Source organism: Mastomys coucha, unplaced genomic scaffold (genome assembly GCF_008632895.1).
Source record: "Mastomys coucha isolate ucsf_1 unplaced genomic scaffold, UCSF_Mcou_1 pScaffold9, whole genome shotgun sequence".
NCBI lineage: Eukaryota > Metazoa > Chordata > Mammalia > Rodentia > Muridae > Mastomys > Mastomys coucha.
In genome coordinates this window covers 37284391-37304188 of record NW_022196915.1, presented here as the reverse complement: position 1 = coordinate 37304188, position 19798 = coordinate 37284391, and the positions used below count along the sequence as shown (strand labels likewise).

The window sequence follows — 19798 nt, the reverse complement described above, 5'->3', positions numbered from 1 at the left end:
AAAAAAAAAAAAAAAAGAAAGAAAGAAAGAAAGAAAGAAAGAAAGAAAAGAAAGAAGAAAAAAAGAAAGAGAAGAGGAAAAGAAAGAAAACAAAGTTTCATATCACAAAATGAGCCTTCATCTCTCATGAGTGTGAATGAGCTCCACAACACTAGGTTGGGGTGTAGTGGCATCCCTTTTAAGCATTCTTAGTTGCTGCAGTTTCCTTTCCCCTCAGAGTTCTAACCCGTCAATCCTTAGGTATCTTGCTACTCTGAGCTCATCCATGTCTATTTTAGCCTTGATCCTGGGTCTCAGCCACCTCTTTTCATCTTACAGATTGACAGGGTCATCCTGTTTGGCGAATCGATGGATACTGAGCTGCTGAATGTAGCCAAACAGATTATCTGGCAGCATGTGAATTCCAAGTGCCTCTTTGTTGGTGTCCTCCTACGGAAAACACAGTACATGTAAGGATGCTGGTCATTCTTGTCCAGTGTCTGAAGGCAGTGATCCATATTTCCTGTCTGCTCCTGCCTAAGTCTCACTTGTATGATGTTTTGTATCTTGCCTTCTTGCTTTATTAGTTCTACTGAATTTAAGTTTCTAGGACCTTCTTTGAAGTCTTTTTGCTCCTGTGTGCTATTAGATACTGGACGGAGAGCTTTGTTCCTTCTAGGCAAGCATCCCATCACTGAGCTGTACTCTGGCCACATAATTCTATTAAGACAAGATTGGGCACACTCAGGGTAATACAGCTATTGATCACAAACTGTTATACAGAGGTGAGGTGTATATCTTAAAGTACTGGGAAGTAGAGTCTAGGTGTGCAGCCTTGGCTGGCTTTGAACTTGTTGCCTTTCTGTCTTCCATGGCAGGTGCTGAGATTGCAAGTGTAAGCCACCACACCTGGCTCCAGGCATCAATTTTGGTGCTTAGTGTCTGCTTCTTTCTTTGGCAGATCACCAAATTTGAATCCCAACGATGTGATGCTTTCAGGCTGCACTGACGGGATCCTGAAGTGAGTACAGAGTGGGGTATGGGAGGGAATGGAAGATGTATTAGAATACACTTAAGGGATTCTCTATGCCTGTTAGCTCATTTATTTATTTTTCAGAATAAGATGGTTTATTTTCTTTCACAGATGTCTAGACTTATCAGCGACACAGTATGATAGGGATTCCAACCTTCACTGTTTTTCTTTAAAAAAACAAACACAGAGCATCTTTCTTTTTAATTTTTTCTTTTTAAATTTAGACTTGTTTAGTCCATGTATGTGAGTACATTGTGGCTCTCTTCAGACACACCAGAAGAGGGCATCAGATCCCATTACAGATGGTTGTGAGCCACCATGTGGTTGCTGGGAATTGAGCTCAGGACCTCTGGAAGAACAGTCAGTGCTCTTAACCGCTGAGCCGTCTCTCTAGCCCAACCTTCGCTGTCGTAATGCTTGATCACTTTCAACAGCCTCTACCTCCTAGCTAAAGATGGTGCCTCAGCTCTGTGTTATGTGTATCCAAGTTTATGCTATATCTAGAAAGAAAGAGGAAAAGCAGCCTGGAGCATTGGCTCGTCAGTTAAGAGTACATACTGCTCTTGCAGAGGCCAGGGGGCTCCCAACTACCTATAATTCCATCCAGCTCCAAACGAATTCAGCAACTATCTGCAACTCCAGAGATCTGATGCCTCTGCAGACACTGCGCTTGTGCACACAAACCCATAGACATACACACAGGCACATAATTATTTTTTTTAAAGGATATCTTTCTGACCTATTTTATTGAGTTATTATTTGCAATTATTATGCATAATTTTTGTTATTCACCACTTTATTTATTTCCTTATATTTATTAGTTTTTGAAATTAAGTTATAATTACATCATTTCCTCCTTCTCTTTCCTCTCTCCAACCCTTCCTGTGGTTTGCTCCTCTTGCTTCCTGTCAAATATATAGTCTCCTTTTCTTTGTTACTGTTATACACACACACACACACACACACACACAGAGAGAGAGAGAGAGAGAGAGAGAGAGAGAGAGAGAGAGAGAGAGAGAGAGGCACTGTAACTAGCTCAGTTTGGTTGGTGTTACTTGGATGTGAATGATTTCAGGACTGACCACTGGTATTGGATAACAAAGTTAGAGGGCTCGTCCCTGGAGAAGACTTTCTTCCACTCTCAGTATCCCTTAGTTACTTGTGGTCCTTCGTTTAGACCCCCAGTGGGTCTCTTGGTGGTGTACTTGTTTAAGTTTTGTTTAGGCAGCCACACAGAGACATATACACAAACACATAATTGAAACTTTAAAAAAAAAAATTAAAAAATGGAAGCCGAGTGTGGTGCTGCATGCTTTAATTCCCTTGAGCAGCAGTAGCAGGCAGAGCTCTCTGAGTATGAGGTCAGCCTGGTCTACATAGTAAGTCCCAGGCTAGCCAAGTCTACATAGTGAGACCCTGGTAGGAGGGATGGAGAGAGAGAGGGAGGGAGAAAGAGATAGGAGAGAGAGATGAAGAAATATTACTTTTATTTTATATGTATGAGTGTTTTGCCTGTATATGTATATCTGCCTGATGGGCAAGGGCAGAAGGGGACGTCAGATTCCCTAGAACTGGAGTCACAAACAGATGTGAGCATCCACGTGAGCATGTGGGTGGTGGAAACCTTCCTCTGGAAGAGCTGCAGGTGCTTTTTAACCTTCGTGTTGTTTCCTCTCCTCAAGTTTTCTTTGGATATCTCCCAAGATCTTCAACTCATATTGGGAAGCCTCAAGCAATAGGGAGCTATTGTAGTTTGTATAGAGCTGATCACCTGGAACAGGGGAGGTCTTAACCTGTGACTTTGACCCAGCCTAATTTTCTGACAGGGATCTAAGGTCACGATGCACAGTGAGTGGGAGGGTCCGGGGCTGGTGACATCCTTCATCCTGTAGTGTTCTGTAGTCTTATTTTCCAGTACACTTTCCTGGCTTACGGTTATCTTTTTTGTTTGGCTAGTTTTTGTTGTTGTTGCTGTTGTTGTTGTTGTTGTTGTTGTTGTTTTGTTTGGTTGGTTTTTTTGAGATGGGGTCTCACTCTGTGGCCCGGGTTCACCTCAGCTTGTGATTCCCAGTAGCTCAGGTTGAGAACTGTGAATATGGCACCCAGGTCTGCTCTGTGGCCGTCTTCCTAAGGGGAGCCCCAGGTTGAGAACTGTGAGTGTGGCACACCAGGCACACCAGGTCTGTTCTGTGGCTGTCTTCCTAAGGGGAGCCCCAGGTTGAGAACTGTGAACCTGGCACCCAGGCCTGCTCTGTGGCTGTCTTCCTAAGGGGAGCCCCTGAACTGGGCAGACTTTTCTTTATTACCTGTTTCTCTTGAGACACCTTCCTGGTTCTGATCTCTAATATTCTGTTCTCATCATGCTTTTTTGCTAGGTTCATTGCTGAGCATGGAGCCTCACGTCTTCTGGAACATGTGGGCCAACTAGATAAAATATTCAAGATCCCCCCACCCCCAGGAAAGACACAGGTCCCGTCGCTCCGGCCACTGGAGGAGAACGCCCCTGGTCTCTTGGGTCCTGTTTCCCAGCATGGGTCAGTCTAGGTTGTGTGACTTGGTGAACTGGGAGGGTTGCCATTAGAACCCAGAGAAATCCTGTGACTACCATTCCATCTGTTCCAAGGGCATTTGCATTTGTTCTGTTTACTAAGGTATTTGTTCTTCGCCCCAGGCAGGGGCTTTTCTGGAAACTGTCAGACTGTGAACCTATTTCTTGATTTACTAGAGAAAAAAAAAATGTCAGTATGTAGGGAGGGCAGCAGGCTCCCTGTCGATATAGCCAGGGCTTAGGCAAAAGGTTTAGGGTGTATGCTCTGGATTTTCACATGGGCTTTGCCCAATGATAGCTTGGTTGTTTTAATTTCTTAAAGATATAGTTAAAAATAAGGTTAAGGTTTGCCTCAACACATTTCATTGATTGAATAGTAACTTTTTAATGTTTTTTTTTTTTTTTAAAAGAAAGAAGCACAAAAGAAGTAGGACTCAAATCTCAGGTTTCTGTAATTGGTCTCACAGCTAGAATATTATCTGGAGGCCTGTAAGACCCCTGTCTGTCATGGGGTTTATGTCAAGTGCAGAAGGGTCATTGCACCTATAACTATGGACTTGAGATGGGGACTGATCCCTAGGCTGACCCCAACCCTCCACTCACCCCCAGATGGCGCAACATCCGGCTTTTCATTTCATCCACTTTCCGTGACATGCATGGGGAGCGAGATTTGCTGCTGAGATCTGTTCTGCCGGCACTGCAGGCCCGAGTGTTTCCCCACCGTATCAGTCTTCACGCCATTGACCTACGCTGGGGTATCACGGAGGAAGAGACCCGTAGGAACAGGTGCAGGGCCACAGGGAAGAGGGGCTAGGTCAGGGGTGAGAGGATTGAGTGGTGGAACTCAAGGAACCAGGATCAGGACAGTAAGAACAAATGAGGGTGAGGGTGGGGCTTTGCCTTTTAAATACCAACAGGAACTTTCTCTTCACTTTGCCCAGTGTGATTCAGGGCCCTGCCTCCTCTGTATTAGTATTGCTTGAAACTGCCCCCATTGACTCCTTCCTGTTCCCATAATCATGCCTACAGACAACTGGAAGTGTGCCTTGGGGAGGTGGAGAATTCACAGATGTTCGTGGGGATTCTGGGCTCCCGCTATGGCTACATTCCCCCCAACTATGATCTGCCCAACCATCCCCACTTTCACTGGGTAAGGCAGACAAGGTTGGAGGAGCTGGAGAAGAAACAGGGGTGGGAAAAAGTCCCTTAAAAGGAGTCCTGGGATGATGTACCATCCGGTCCTTGAGTCTTGATGTGAAACACTGGCAGACGACTCTACCAGATGTACCTAGATGAAGCAGTTCCTTTGAGAGAGATTTCTTCCCTGGGTTCTCAGAGGGTTGAAGGTAGATCTGCTTAGCTTTTGCTATCAGATAGATGGTTTAGGTAAAAGGATCTGGAGTTCCAGGCCAGCCTGGGCAACTAAGTGACATTGTTTCAGAATATAATGCAAAAAAGCCATCGTGGCTTATGCTTTTAATACCAGCACTGAGGAGAGAGAAGCAGAGGGCTCTCTGTGAGTTTGAGGCTATCCTGGTTTACATAGTAAGTTCTAGGTCATCCAAGTCACACAGTGAGACCCTCTCTTACACACACAAAAGGGTCTGGGAATATAATTTGGTGGTAGATTACTTGCCTACCACGTATATGGTTCCAAATCCAATCTTCAACACTGAGGGAAAAAATGTATTTTAAAATACTTAGGATCTGTTAATCATTTGATAATCATTAGCTGGTAACTATATTTTACTGCTGTGGGGCACTTACTGAGATAAAGGTGATCTTAGGCTTTTGAAGACTTTCCAGAGATGGGTTGAAGCTTGGAACTGACCCTGCCTGTGTCTTCCCTCTCCTTGTAGACCCAGCAGTACCCTTCAGGGCGCTCTGTCACAGAGATGGAGGTGATGCAGTTCCTGAACCGTGACCAACGCTCGCAGCCCTCTGCCCAAGCTCTCATCTACTTCCGAGATCCTGATTTCCTTAGGTACCTCCTGTTGCTACCAGGTCAAAATATCCTCCACAGAAATCCAGACAGGTCCCGTCCTCAATTCCCAGCATTCAGTGCTGAAAGAGAAATGGTCCTCAGATCCGTTTTTTTCCACTCTAACTCGGATCTAAACCTAATACAAAGTTTCAGGGGGCCAGAGCCTTATCTCCTGGCCGATGACAGGAGCCGAGGGTCTGAGTCTGGCCCCACCCCTGGGGTGTCTTGTGGTTAGCTCTGTGCCAGATGCCTGGAAACCTGACTTTCTTTCTGAGTCAGAAGAGGCTGCCCATCGGGTCTCAGAGCTGAAGAGATACCTACACGAACAGAAAGAGGTTACCTGTCGCAGGTGAGCTGCCGGAGGTGGAGGCACCTGCCCATTAGAGGTGTGGTGCAGGGAGCCAGGCTTCCCTGACTGCTTGGGTTATGTTTTTCCTACAGCTACTCCTGTGAATGGGGAGGTGTAGCAGCTGGCCGGCCCTATACTGGGGGCCTGGAAGAGTTTGGACAGTTGGTTCTCCAGGATGTGTGGAGCATGATCCAGAAGTGTTACCTGGAGGTCAGCAGGAGTGCTGACAGAGGGGAGCGAGCTTGGTAGTCCTGGGTGGGAAGCAAGTTGGTGGGTTTTAGGCCAAAAGGTCCCAAGAGACATGGAGACATAATCAGTGCTCTGTGACCCTCAGCCCAGGGCCCAGTTGGAGCAGCCAGCATCCATCTCAGAAGATGATTTGGTCCAGACCAGCTTTCAGCAGCTGAAGAACCCACCGAGTCCTGCACGGCCACGCCTTCTTCAGGATACAGTGCAACAGCTGATGCTGCCCCGTGGGAGACTGAGCCTAGTGACTGGGCAGGCAGGGCAGGGAAAGACTGCGTTCTTGGTATGAGCCTCGGGCAGCAGAAAGAGCTTTGGGGCTAAAGAAGTAGGGCAGGGAGATTGTGCACATACTGAAATGTAAATATGGTTCTGTTTGTCCCGTGCAGGCATCCCTTGTGTCTGCCCTGAAGGTCCCTGACAAGCCCAAGGAGCCTCCGTTTGTTTTCTTCCACTTTTCAGCAGCCCGCCCTGACCAGTGTCTTGCTCTCAACTTCCTCAGACGCCTCTGTACCCATCTGCGTCAAAAATTGGGAGAGCTGAGTGCACTCCCCAGCACTTATAGGTGTGTACCTCAAGATTAACCAACTGTGTTGCCGTCCCAGCTTCCCTACCTCTGACCCTGGCCTTTTCACACACAGAGGCCTGGTGTGGGAATTGCAGCAGAAGCTGCTCCTCAAATCCGCTCAGTCGCTGCAGCCTGGTCAGACTTTGGTCCTTATCGTCGATGGGGCAGATAAGTTGGTGGATCATAATGGACAACTGATTTCAGACTGGATCCCCAAGTCTCTTCCGCGGGTGAGAGTGAGGCCAGGCTGAGACAGGAGGAGGGCTGGAGAGAAGGGTGCGTGGGTGATCGGGACAGGGACCTCTCTAATGCTGTTCTTTTTTCCCCTCTACCTTTTTGTTCCTTTGTGCTAATGTCACAGCGAGTGCACCTGGTGCTGAGTGTGTCCGGTGACTCAGGCCTGGGCGAGACCCTTCAGCAAAGTCAGGGTGCTTATGTGGTGGCCTTGGGCTCTTTGGTCCCATCTTCAAGGGCTCAGCTTGTGAGAGAAGAGCTAGCATTGTATGGGAAACGGCTGGAGGAGTCACCTTTTAATAACCAGGTGGGACCCAGACCAGGGCTTGTGGGGATGTGGGGTGCATCAGGGAGTTATGACGATGCAGCTGCTGAGGCCACTAGCTGTCATCCTAGCACTGCCTTTTGGATTTCTCCAGAACTCTCTGCCAGGGGAAGTTGTTCATAAGATAGCTCTGATGTTTCATAAGACCACCCAGACGTTTCCGTGGTGAATAGTCTCCCTAGGGAGGATGAGTAGAATTTATGGCTAAGGGGTGCTAAGCTGAGGAGTGGAAGCTTTCCTGACAGGACCTAGCTGGGATGTAGGAGTGGGGTATGTGTTTTGAGGTGATGTTATATGTCCACCTCTTAATTAGACTCTCAGAGGAGTAGACACTTGACCGTGGTGCCATGGTAGTAGCAGCTGTGGTAGGCTTCCCTAATCTCCTGAATAATGCTGAATATCCTCTTCATTTGACCAGATGCGGCTGCTGCTGGCAAAGCAGGGTTCAAGCCTGCCATTGTACCTGCACCTCGTCACTGACTACCTGAGGCTCTTCACACTGTATGAACAGGTTAGTTGTTCCTTAACCACAAAGTCTTAACGTATTTCCTGTTGCAGTTGGCCTTTTTGAACTCCATTCCTCATCCGGGCCTGTCTTAGTTACTTTTCTGTTGTTATGATAAAATACCCTGACACAAGCAGCTGAAGAGGGAGGGCTTTATTTGGCTTACAGTTGGAGTTTGTAGTCTGTTGTTGCAAGGTTGTTAAAGTGGCAGGAGTTTGGAGCAACTGGTCTCATTGGATCTGCTGTCAAAAAAAGAAAGAGCTATGAATGCTGTGCTCAACACATTTTTAATGTACAGGATATCAGCCAAGGGAATGGTGCCACCCATAGTGGATAGGTCTTTCCACTTCAGGTTCCCAGGACATGAGCACAATGAAACCTGATTCTTGACTAAAATATTACACAAGTATTCCCTATCCTAGTTTTTGATAAAGCGCTGTTGCTCTCTGAAACTTCTGGTGTAGTTTTTTCTTAGTTTTAGTTTCTATTGCTGTGATAAAACACTGGCAAAGCCTACTTAAGGGTGTAAGCATTTCTTGCTCACAGTTCACAGGTATAGTTCATCATGGTGAGGAAACCAAGAGGAGCATGCATCAGGAAACAGAGGATGAATGCATGTTGTGGCTCAGCTTTCTTACTTTAAAAATATTATTAAATCCATTCATTTTATTTTGTTTGAATGACATATATATATATATATATATATATATATATATATACACTCACACACACACACACACACTTGGTTCCCAGGGATGTCAGAAGAGGGCATTAGATTCTCAGGAACTGGAGTTACAGATGGTTGTGATCTATCATGTGGGTCTGAGAGTTAAACCCAAGTCCTCTGCAAGAGCAACAAGTGCTTTTGACTGCTGATCCATCTCTCTAGTCCCTCAGCTTTCCTTCTAGTCCAAGATTTATCCAAGGAATGATGCTACCCAAAGCGAGTAGGTCTTCCTCAGGATAATTCCCCACAGGCATAGCTAGTGGCCCATATTTTCAGGTGGTTGTAGACTCTGTCAGGTTGAAAATTAACACTACCCATCATGCCATCTTTCATCTTTTGCTGACTTTGGTCACCCATTCCCTATCTTTGTCTGACTCCAACTTCTCTCTCAACTGTTTTTCTTTACCTTTCACTCCTTCTCACTGTAGTTCTTGCTACCCCATCCTCTCTTGTACTGCTAGAGTCACCTGTCTGCCTCCCCCCAAACCCTCCCCACACACACACAAAACATCCTCTTCTTTCACTCCCAGGTGTCTGAGAGACTTCGAACCCTGCCTGCCACTCTCCCACTGCTGCTGCAGCACATCCTGAGCACCTTGGAGCAAGAGCATGGCCATGATGTCCTTCCTCGGGCTTTGACTGCCCTTGAGGTCACCCGTAGTGGTCAGTGATTGGGGAAGAATGGAAAGCTGAGGGCTCAGCTATTGGCTAACCTTAGGTTGGCTGGGATGTTAGCCAGAGATGCCAGGAGGGGTCATGTATAATGGAGATGGGCTCCCTGTGTGGTTTGGGCTGTCAGAGAGTTTGCATTTTCAGGTCTGACTGTGGACCAGCTGCATGCAGTTCTGAGCACATGGTTGGTTCTGCCCAAGGAGACTAAGAGCTGGGAAGAAGCAGTGGCTGCCAGTCACAGTGGAAACCCTTACCCCTTGGGTCCATTTGCCTACCTTGTCCAGAGTCTACGAAGGTAATGTTGCCCCAGCTGAGCTCTCAGCAGCCCTACCAACCTCTCCCTTTAGGACATCCTAAGATTCTTTCTTCATCCCACCCATTCTTTGGTATAACCCCACACTCGCCTCCCAGGTCTTGAATGCTACTCTTTCAGTTTCCATTCTGCAGTGGGAATGCTGGCACATTGCTGTGTCCGTGTGTTCACTGACTGGCTCTGTTTCTCCTCCCTTACTCTTCTCTCCTGTTCTCCTGAGGACAGTATCCTAGGGGAGGGTCCAGTGGAGCGCCCTGGTGCCCGGCTCTGCCTCTCTGACGGGCCTCTGAGGACAACAGTTAAACGCCGCTATGGGAAAAGGCTGGGGCTAGAGAAGACTGCACATGTCCTCATTGCAGGTGATTCCAGCCCGAGTCAGCCTGGGTGGGAGGATAGGGCTTGGACCTGGGGGTCAAGACCATACACTGGCCACAGGATAGATAACTCTGCAGCAGCCTAAGAACTTGGATATGCTGCAGCGGTAAGCCCTTCTCAATGTCTGTTCTTGCAGCTCACCTCTGGAAGAGGTGTGATCCCGATGCCTCAGGCACCTTCCGAAGTTGCCCTCCTGAGGCTCTCAAAGATTTACCTTACCACCTGGTGAGTCCCCTGGCAGCTCTTAGCTTCCTTAGTCCATGCATCTGCTTGGGCCATTCTTAGATTGCTCTCCCCTTCCCACCAACCCCACCCGTGTCATTTAGCCCTTTACACACTTCTTCTACCTTTGAGTTTTCCTGCTGTTCTCCTTCAGGTTCTTTTTCCCCAGCTCCTGGGTGTAAGTCCTAGATGCACAGGCATGGTTGAACGCTAGCCTCTTCCTCCTCAGCAGCCCCTTTCCATTCCTAAGGAATCCAATCTGCTCTCCCCAGCTCCAGAGTGGGAACCATGGTCTCCTGGCAGAGTTTCTTACCAATCTCCATGTGGTAGCTGCATATCTGGAAGTGGGTCTAGTCCCCGACCTCTTGGAGGCTCATGTGCTCTATGGTGAGATAAGCCGCTGGGTTCTTTCTTTTGAGATATGGGATACCCTGCTCAAGGGGAGGTGTAAACAATAGCCAGATTTCCATTCCCACCTCAAAATACCCCAAGTGTAAGCAAATGAATCTTAGGAAACCCCTTTGCTTAAACCTCTTCACTAGAGCGTCTCAGTTTATACTGTACAGTAAATTATCTAGGAAGTTTGTTAAAATTCCAGAGTCTAAGGTTACAAGATTTCACTTCCCTGGGTCTTCAGCGGAACCCCAAGCTTATGCTTTGAATAGGTGTTCCTGATGTGAAGTTTAAAAGGTGATACTCCCTTAGAGACTTAAAAATTTAAATACACCATGTAAGTATACTTGGTGCTGAGGTTAACGGAGTCTAGGCAGGTTTCTTATGGTACTGTGTTTTCTGACCTCTACTCCCTTGGTATATATGTGTGTTTGTGTGTATGTGTGAGTGTGTGGATGTTTATGTGGCTTTGTAGGAGTATGTATATGTTTGTGTGAGGGTGTGAATGTGTGTGTTTGTGTGTGTATGTGTGTTCTTGTATGAGTGTGTATACATTTGTATGAGGGTATGTTTTTGTATGTGTGTGTATGTGTGTGTGGCATGTGTGTTTGTGTGTATAAGTACATGTGTTTTTATATGTGAGTGTATGTATTTGTGTATGAGTGTGTATGTATGTGAGTGTGTTTGTGTGTCTCTGTGTGTGTGAATATGACGCACAGTCGCCTACAGAGGCCAGAGAAGCTGTTAGCTGTCTGTTGCTCTCCACCTTACTCCACTGAGAAAGGGTCTGGAGCTCACTGGTTTTTGGTTAGGCTGATGGCCAGCAAGCTCCAGTGGTTCTCCTCTCTGCCCCTCCCCACTCCAGCACCAGCACTGCGGTTACAGGTGCGTGTGGCTTTTTATGTAGGTGCTGGGAATCTGAAGGTCCCCACTCAGGTCCTCACGCTTGTGCAGCAAGCTCTCCAACCCACCGAGTCATCTCCTCAGCTACTCTCAGTCTCTCTCTCTTTTTAAAAATAGCTTCTTCAAAGCCCGAAGCCAACCAGAAGCTCCCGGAGGCAGATGTTGCTGTTTTCCATAACTTCCTGAGACAACAGGCTTCACTCCTTACCCAGTATCCTTTGCTCCTGCTCCAGCAGGCAGCTAGCCAGCCTGAGGAGTCACCTGTTTGCCGCCAGGCTCCCCTGCTCACACAGCGATGGCACAACCAGTTCACACTGAAATGGATTAATAAACCCCAGACCTTGAAGGATCAGCAGAGGTAAGACCCTTGAGCCTAGCTGTGGGAAGACTTTCAGAGCTGCGGCCCTTTCAGAGAAAAAGGCAGGACAGACTAGAGAACTACTGTGACAAGAAGGAGGGTGCAGATACAGAGATGCAGAACTTGATTCCCATTGGCTTTCTTCCCCTCACTTTCTTTCTCCCTATTTTTTTTCTTCCTCTCTAGCTTGTCTCTGACAATTTCTTCATCCCCAACTGCCGTGGCCTTCTCCCCTAATGGGCAAAGAGCAGCTGTGGGGACCGCCAGTGGGACAATTTACCTGTTGAACTTGAGAACCTGGCAGGTATGATGCTGAAGGCAAGACAGAGTGACTGTCAGAAAAACCCTCACATACTGCCCTGAAGGTCTAGGCAAGCCAAGCACATCCTTAATATCCTAGTTGATTCAGCAACTTCATTCAACTCATATCAAATTAGACATCTTGGTCAAAAGCTCATTCAACAGCTGGGTGTGAGAGTTCGCCCTTGAAGTCCCAGTATCAGGGAGATTAGGGCAGGAGGATTGTGAGCTCAAAGCCAGCCTGGACTCTCTATGAAGTACAAGGACAACTGGGACTGCGTAGAGCAAACTGAAACCCAAACAACAGATATGACTGTGCAGCATGACTGCGCAGCTTCCATTCGAGGCATGTGACTTAGTATTTAGAAGAACACAGGGCCCAGAACCAGGACCCAGTTGTTCACATCATAACATCTATGAGAGTTGTGTAGATAGAGGAGAACCTTGGATGGAGAAAGGCAGGCTTTCTGGCTTACACAGGGAGCCTTAGAGAAAACACAGGAGAGAGTGGTTCTATAAAATGGCTGTACGTGGTTGCAGCAGTGGGTAATACCAGACTAGAGAGAGCCATGGCTTTCGCTTCTTACCCAAACCACTCCCTCACCTGTGTGCACATGCATGTATGTAACACATTTTCCCTAGAACCCTGAAAATCTGTGGCATGGGGTCTTGGAGTGAGAAAAGGTCACCCTGCCTTGATTGTGAGGTATACTTGAGCCTGTATTTGGGTTGGGAATGTAGACAGCCAAGGGCTTAAACCTCTTTTGCCTTGGTCTCCTTTTATGGCTGGGACCTGGAATGTGTTAGATTTGGAGGACTAAGGGCCTCACCTCAGCCTCGCTTCCTAACTGGCTGTTTCAGGAGGAGAAGGCTCTGGTCAGTGGCTGTGATGGGATTTCCTCTTTTGCATTCCTCTCGGACACTGCCCTTTTTCTCACTACCTTCGATGGGCTCCTGGAGCTTTGGGACCTACAACACGGTTGTTGGTAAGATCTCCCACGACTCTGAGTGAGAAACCCTGAGAGAAATGAGTGAAGAGGCAGCCTAATTGCCAGGTGACCCCAGGACCCTGACTTTGGCTTCCTGGGGCAGGGTGTTCCAGACCAAGGCCCACCAGTACCAAATCACTGGCTGCTGCCTGAGCCCAGATCGCCGCCTGCTGGCCACTGTGTGTTTGGGAGGATACCTAAAGGTAACAAAAAGTGAGCTCAACCATGAGCCCAAACTGATTTTGCTGTTCGATGTGGCATGACTGCCTGTTCTGGGGAAGCCTGACTGAGGCAGGGGACTAGATAAGATAACCCCCAGGAGCTCCAGGGCTGAGAGGCTCTGCCATTTATGTCTAGCATCCTGATCTCTCTTCTCTTTCTTCTCCAGCTGTGGGACACAGTCCGGGGACAGCTGGCTTTCCAGTACATCCATCCCAAGTCTCTGAACTGTGTTGCCTTCCACCCAGAGGGGCAGGTGGTAGCCACAGGCAACTGGGCCGGCAGCATCAACTTCTTCCAGGCAGATGGACTCAAAGTCACCAAGGTAAGAAGGTCCTGTGTCACTCTCCAGGAGAACACACAGGACTATAGTAAGAGTGGAGAATAACAGCTACATTCCATGTCATTTTGAGCCCATACTGAGAAAAGGCTCTGTTGTATCTATCTTTATACCCACGTCTAGGAACTAGGAACCTCAGGACTCTCTGTCCGTTCTCTGGCATTCAACGCACCTGGGAAGGTTGTGGCTATAGGCCGGATAGATGGGACAGTGGAACTGTGGGCCTGGCGAGAGGGTGCACGGCTGGCTGCCTTCCCTGCACAGTGTGGCCGTGTCTCTGCTGTTCTTTTCTTCCATGCTGGAGGCCGGTTCCTGACGGCTGGAGAAGATGGTAAGGTGAGTTTCCAGAGGGTCTGTGGGCTCAGGGACAGAATAGCGAAAGTAGGGATGTATTCAAGTAATGCTGGGGGCCTTTGTTGAGGATCCTGGAGGAGTTTGGATGGTGAGAAGTTTTTTGAAGGAAGATATCAAGGGGTGGGGCATACAGTGGGGGTAAGTACCTTTAAACTTCTCTTGCACCCTAGGCTCAGTTATGGTCAGGATTTCTTGGACGACCCAGAGGTTGCCTGGGCTCTCCTCCTCTTTCTCCTGCGCTCTCTGTGGCTCTCAACCCAGATGGCGACTTGGTGGCTGTTGGGTACCGAGAAGATGGCATTAGAATCTACAAGATTTCTTCAGGTATCAGAAGGGGAGTAGATGGGTTTACACCCTTGGAAAGAAGACTCCTTCCGCCTCATTTCTTTCCCCTAAATGTCTTTCTTTCCTGTACTCTTCCATTTTCTAGGTTCCCAGGGGGCTCAGGGTCAAGAGCTAAATGTGGCAGTGTCTGCACTGGTGTGGCTGAGCCCTAGCGTTCTAGTGAGTGGTGCGGAAGATGGATCCCTGCGTGGCTGGATGCTCAAGGGAAACTCCCTTCACTCCCTGTGGCTATTATCGAGATACCAGAAGCCTGTGCTGGGACTGGCCACCTCCCAGGAACTTATGGCTGCTGCCTCAGGTACTACTGAGCAATGTTATTGAACCATGTCTTTGGAATATGCTTGTGTCACCCTTCAATTTATAACTGTAATTATGCATCCTTATCAAAATCCATGCACATATAGTATTCACTTACAACTTTAAAGTGCTTTTGAATGTGTTGCGTTCTGTTGAAGAGTCAGTTTTTTATGCAGCTGGGGCTTCTTAAAAGAACTGCCTCAGCTTTGTTCCCCTGGGGTTTTAGTGTACTGTAGGGGGTTTAGTCAAGAAGCCCTGAGCTTTTGGCTTTCTTGCTGTCTCGCTCTTTTGCTAGGAAATTGCCTTTGGTACTAGGGGGTGCTTGATCCCACTTTCTCCGGGAAAATTTTAAGGCTTTAAATGTGTTTCTTTTTTTTTTCTTTTTCTTTTTTCAGTTTAGATTTCTGTCCCACTTTTAGAATCGATGCAAGTTCTTACCCCATATTAGGTATCAATTATTAATGTAATTTTAAAAGGGTGACAGTTTTTTTCTAACCCTGACTAACTCCCAGATCACTGAAACAGAGACTATACTTTTATATTATATGCTTACAACACATAGCTGGGTTATTAACCCACTCTAACCCTCTAACCTCATCTGGTTACCTCCCAGCCAGAGTGCCCATGATACATGGGGTTTAATATTGTTCTAGCTGTCTCTGCTTCAGATGTCTTTTTCTCATGCTGCTTCTCACACTCTCTCCTCATGGCTTGTTTCCCCTCCTCCTCCTCTTCCTCCTCCTCCTCCTCCTCCTCTTCTTCCTCTTCTTCTTCCTTCTCCTTCTCTTCTTCCTCCTCCTCCTCTTCCTCTTCTTCCTCTTCATTCTCTTCTTCCTCCTCCTTCTCTTCTTCCTCTTCCTCCTCCTCTTCCTCCTCTTCTTCCTCCTCCTTCTCTTCTTCTTCCTCCTCCTCTTCCTTCTCTTCTTCCTCTTCCTCATCTTCCTCCTCCTCTTCTTCCTCCTCCTTCTCTTCTTCTTCCTCCTCCTCCTTCTCTTCTTCTTCTTCCTCCTCCTCTTCCTCCACCCTTCTTCCTTTCTCAGCTCTGTGTGTGTGTGTCTCTGTCTCTCCCTTCCCCTCTCCCTCCCCCTCTCCTCTGGCTGGCAAAGTCCAGCTCTATTCTCTCTTCTGCTCAGCTATTGGCTAATCAGCTTTATAGACAAGTCAGAGAATTAAATGAGGAGCAATGCTTGCACAAACTTGAAACAGGAGATACTTGGGATAAACATTACAATGTGGTGTCTGGTTTGCAACTAGATATGGGCAAGCAGAGAAATCAGCATTTGAATAACACAAGGATAACCTTTACACAGTGCACAAAAACCTTCTGGCTAACGTGTTCCTCTTACATAATTATTCTAGGATGTTTCTAGGGAGAGGGAGAGTAGGACAGGGAGAGAGGCTTGGTCCTCACAGATGGTGAGGTGAAAGTGATTGAGGCCTTGAGGAAAAAAATGCCTCCGTTGCAGCTGCTGTGAGAAGGGTGGTGGGCAGTTACACACCCGGAGCTGCACTCTTGACTTGAGTTCCACCATGCAGAAGCTGGGTACAGGGTGTCCCATGCTGTGTGCTTATGTAGTGAGTGACCCTTGCCCAGGACCTCGTCACATTCTGGTGACTCCCCATCCTACTTCCTTGAAGCTGTACTCAGATGTGTGCTGGGCTGTACTCCCGTGGTTTCCTCTGGCTCCTAGGCCAGTCTTGTTTCTGCTTTCAGAAGACACTTCCCTTTCTGTTTCACCGATACAGAGGACTTCACAGTGCGACTGTGGCCCAGACAGCTGCTGACACAGCCTCATGAGGTAGAAGAGTTGCCCTGTGGTACTGAACTCCGGGGACACGAGGGGCCAGTGTGCTGCTGTAGCTTCAGCCCTGACGGAGGCATCTTGGCCACAGCGGGCAGGGATCGGGTGAGCTACAGAAGGATGCAACCCCATGTCCCCAACAGCCTCTGATCCTAGATTCCTGAATGGTTCATTTCCCATTGCTTTCTTGAACTTTTTGATCCACCAGATCTGCAGGTGGGTCTACCTGCATACCTTATACTTTCTTCCTTAAAACTCCCTGCTTGAAATCAGATATGGTGGGCACCTACCTTAATCTCGGTACTTAGGAGATCAGATCATTAGCTACAGAGGTAGTCCAGGGCCACCTTAGGCCTCATGAGACATTGTCAGAGACTAACAACCCCTGTCTGAAATGGCTTTTTGGATTCTTATGGTCTGGGTCCTGAAGGATCCCTGTTCTTACCTTCCCAGAATCTCCTCTGCTGGGATGTGAGGCTAGCCCGAGCCCCTCTCCTGATTCACACTTTCTCGTCCTGTCATCGTGACTGGATCACAGGCTGTACCTGGACCAAAGACAACATCCTGGTGAGTGAAGGGATAGGAAAGAGTAAGGCAGGACAGCAAGTATCCTGAGGGAAAACAGTACTCTCTGTTTCAAACTTTTTCTAGCATCTATTAATGATAGTCATGCTAACCTTTGCTGGGTGTGTGCATCGTCTACGTTAGGTTTGACAGAAGCTTGCTTATTACCACAATTCATCTTTACCATACCTGTAAAGTGGACCCTCCCAAAACTGACCCCAGAAAAGCATTTTCAAGGTCATGCCAGGGGTAAAGCTGAGCTAAGCAGAGTTTCATTTAAAATCCTTACAGTTTTGTGTGCAGATGGACACGCCTTTGTGCCATGAGATGTACAAAGACAACTTGTCGTAAGCAGTCAGTGCTCTTCTACATATGGCAATCTAGGGGTTCACATAAACTCAATCTAGGGATTACATATGGTAACCATCTAGGGATTGAGCTTAGGTTGTTAGGTGACAAGCAGCTTTACCCACCAACCCATTGTACCATAACATTCTGATAATGAAAGCCTTTTTGGTGTTGGATATTGAACAAGGCCTTGCACATACTAGGCAGGTGCTCTAGCATCTAGGTGGTTTTTTTTCTTGTTTTTTTAAGATTTATTAATTGTTATACATAAATACACTGTAGCTGTCTTCAGACACACCAGAAGAAGGTGTCAGATCTCATTACAGATGGTTGTGAGCCACCATGTGGTTGCTGGGATTTGAACCCCAGACCTTCGGAAAAGCAATCAGTGCTCTTACCCGCTGAACCATCTCACCAGCCCACATAGCCCAGTGGTTCTTAACCTTCCTAATGCTTTAACCCTTTAATACAGTTCCTCATGTTGTAGTGACCCACAACCATAACATTATTTTTGATGCTGCATCATAGCTATAATTTTTGCTACTGTTATGAATCATAATGTAAATATCTGATATACAGGTTATTTGATATGTGACCCATGTGGAAGGGTTGTTGCCCCCCCCCCCAGGGGTCATGACCCACAGACTGAGAAACACTGCTGTAGAGCATGCTGGGTTTCTTTAAAGACTTACATTTTTAAAGAATTCCTTGTGGGCTGGAGAGATAGTTTAGTGGTTAAGAGCACTGACTGCTCTTCTAGAGGTCGTGAGTTCAGTTTCCAGCAACCACAGGTAGTTCTCAATCATCTGTCATGGGATCTGATGCCCTCTTCTGGTGTATCTGAAGATAGCTACCGTGTACTTACATAAAATAGATAAATCTTTAAAATATAATTCTTTAAAAAAAAAATATTTGTGTGTCTTTGTGGGTTTGTGCATGTGAGTGCTGTGCCTGTGGAGGCCAGAAGAGAATGGTGGATCCCCTGAAACCAGAGTTACAGGCCGTTGTGAGCTACCTGATCTGGGGGCTGAGGAGCAAATTCATGTCTACTAGAACAGGGCAATTTTGCAGTGGTAGCCATTTCTAGACCCAAAGACCATGTTCCTAACACGATACAGTACTGTCTCTACAGCTTTGGAATGCCTGAGAGTGAAAGATGTCACTGTGATTTATTTGCTCCTAAGGCATAAAACTAATCTCAGATTATTTTCTTGGGGTTTGTGGTATATATTTTCCCTATGCAGAGTTCTTATGTTGTTTTTAAAAAGATATGAGAAAGGACCCAGGCATGGTGCTGTACGCCTTTAATCCTAGCATAGTGAATTCCAGGCCAACCAGAGCAACATAATGAGACCCTGTCTCAACCCTCAGCCACACAAACAAAATACCAGAGGAATGTTGATGATCTTGCTCCTCTCACTTGTGACTGCAGGTCTCCTGCTCTAGTGATGGCTCTGTGGGACTCTGGAACCCAGAGGCAGGACAGCAACTTGGCCAGTTCCCAGGTCACCAGAGTGCTGTGAGCGCCGTGGTTGCTGTGGTAAGGCAATGGATTTCACCAGCGTTCTCTGGGAGGGCCAGGAGGATCTAGGAGACTGCATGCATTAGGTATCTAATCTCAGTGGCAAACAGTAAAAGTGCAGTACTTAGGACTGGGTTTCAGTGTTGGGCCTGATGGTTAGTGTGCTGGGTGGCACATAAAAGCACATTCTCTTAGTGTTATGAATTTCTGACAAGATTTTCTGAGACACTCAACTCCACAGTTCTGTTTCCCTCATCCTTCTACATATTCCAAGTCTCTGATGTTTACCTTCCCCTCTCTGGAGGGAGCTGGAGGTCTTAGCCAGATATTTTCTAAGTTCTTGGTGTCTTAATCAGGAATTAAATAAAAGCACATACAGAGTGGGCTAGAGAGATGGCTCAGCAGCTAAGAACATTTCCAGAAGACCTGAGTTCAATTCCTAACACCCATGTATCTCCAGGGAGACCTTGAAGCCTCTGCCCTCCTTGGGCACCTCCACTCATGTACATATACCCCACCTCAATTAAAATTAAAATAAAACACACACACACACAGATTGTGAAAGCAGAGAAATAATTTTATTTAAAGCAAAATAATACATAGGTGAGCTATACTGTCTCTGGGCAGTGATGGTGCATGCCTTGAATTCCAACATTCTGGAGTCAGAGGCAGGTGGATCTCTGTGAATTTGAGGTCAGCTTGGTCTATAGAATGAATTCCAGGACAGCCAGGGCTACTACACAGAGAAACCCTATCTCAAAAAAACAAACAAACAAGCAAGTAAAAAGATGTGTCTTCCTGAGTGAAGGGCCCCAGATTATTGGTTAGGGCTTCTTGTATAAGGTCAGAAAGAGGGTGGAGCTTGATTACCAGGGGTATAGGGTATAGGGTACAGTCTGAGTGGTTTTCTATTGTTATTGACACACTTGGATTAAATACACTTCTTCTTCCTGCATATGTCATTTACCACAATGTATCTGCTTTTTT

General features: G+C 47.1%; 1 protein-coding gene across 1 annotated transcript in view; it reads left to right on the top strand.

Annotated features, from left to right (window-relative positions):
* Tep1 (telomerase associated protein 1) overlaps positions 1–19798 on the top strand; it is a 49184-nt gene that overhangs the window by 21886 nt on the left and 7500 nt on the right. Inside the window, exons 16-44 of the mRNA XM_031361895.1 lie at positions 319–449; positions 941–1000; positions 3388–3546; positions 4170–4346; positions 4590–4710; positions 5420–5544; positions 5780–5893; positions 5986–6103; positions 6228–6422; positions 6526–6701; positions 6778–6934; positions 7066–7245; positions 7682–7774; positions 9026–9158; positions 9312–9462; positions 9706–9839; positions 9992–10080; positions 10350–10464; positions 11491–11731; positions 11918–12035; positions 12893–13017; positions 13124–13223; positions 13409–13564; positions 13703–13915; positions 14104–14257; positions 14364–14576; positions 16322–16482; positions 16831–16944; positions 18722–18829. Coding sequence (XP_031217755.1) covers positions 319–449; positions 941–1000; positions 3388–3546; positions 4170–4346; positions 4590–4710; positions 5420–5544; positions 5780–5893; positions 5986–6103; positions 6228–6422; positions 6526–6701; positions 6778–6934; positions 7066–7245; positions 7682–7774; positions 9026–9158; positions 9312–9462; positions 9706–9839; positions 9992–10080; positions 10350–10464; positions 11491–11731; positions 11918–12035; positions 12893–13017; positions 13124–13223; positions 13409–13564; positions 13703–13915; positions 14104–14257; positions 14364–14576; positions 16322–16482; positions 16831–16944; positions 18722–18829 — 4131 coding nt within the window. The remainder of the gene's footprint in view (positions 1–318; positions 450–940; positions 1001–3387; positions 3547–4169; positions 4347–4589; positions 4711–5419; positions 5545–5779; positions 5894–5985; positions 6104–6227; positions 6423–6525; positions 6702–6777; positions 6935–7065; positions 7246–7681; positions 7775–9025; positions 9159–9311; positions 9463–9705; positions 9840–9991; positions 10081–10349; positions 10465–11490; positions 11732–11917; positions 12036–12892; positions 13018–13123; positions 13224–13408; positions 13565–13702; positions 13916–14103; positions 14258–14363; positions 14577–16321; positions 16483–16830; positions 16945–18721; positions 18830–19798) is intronic.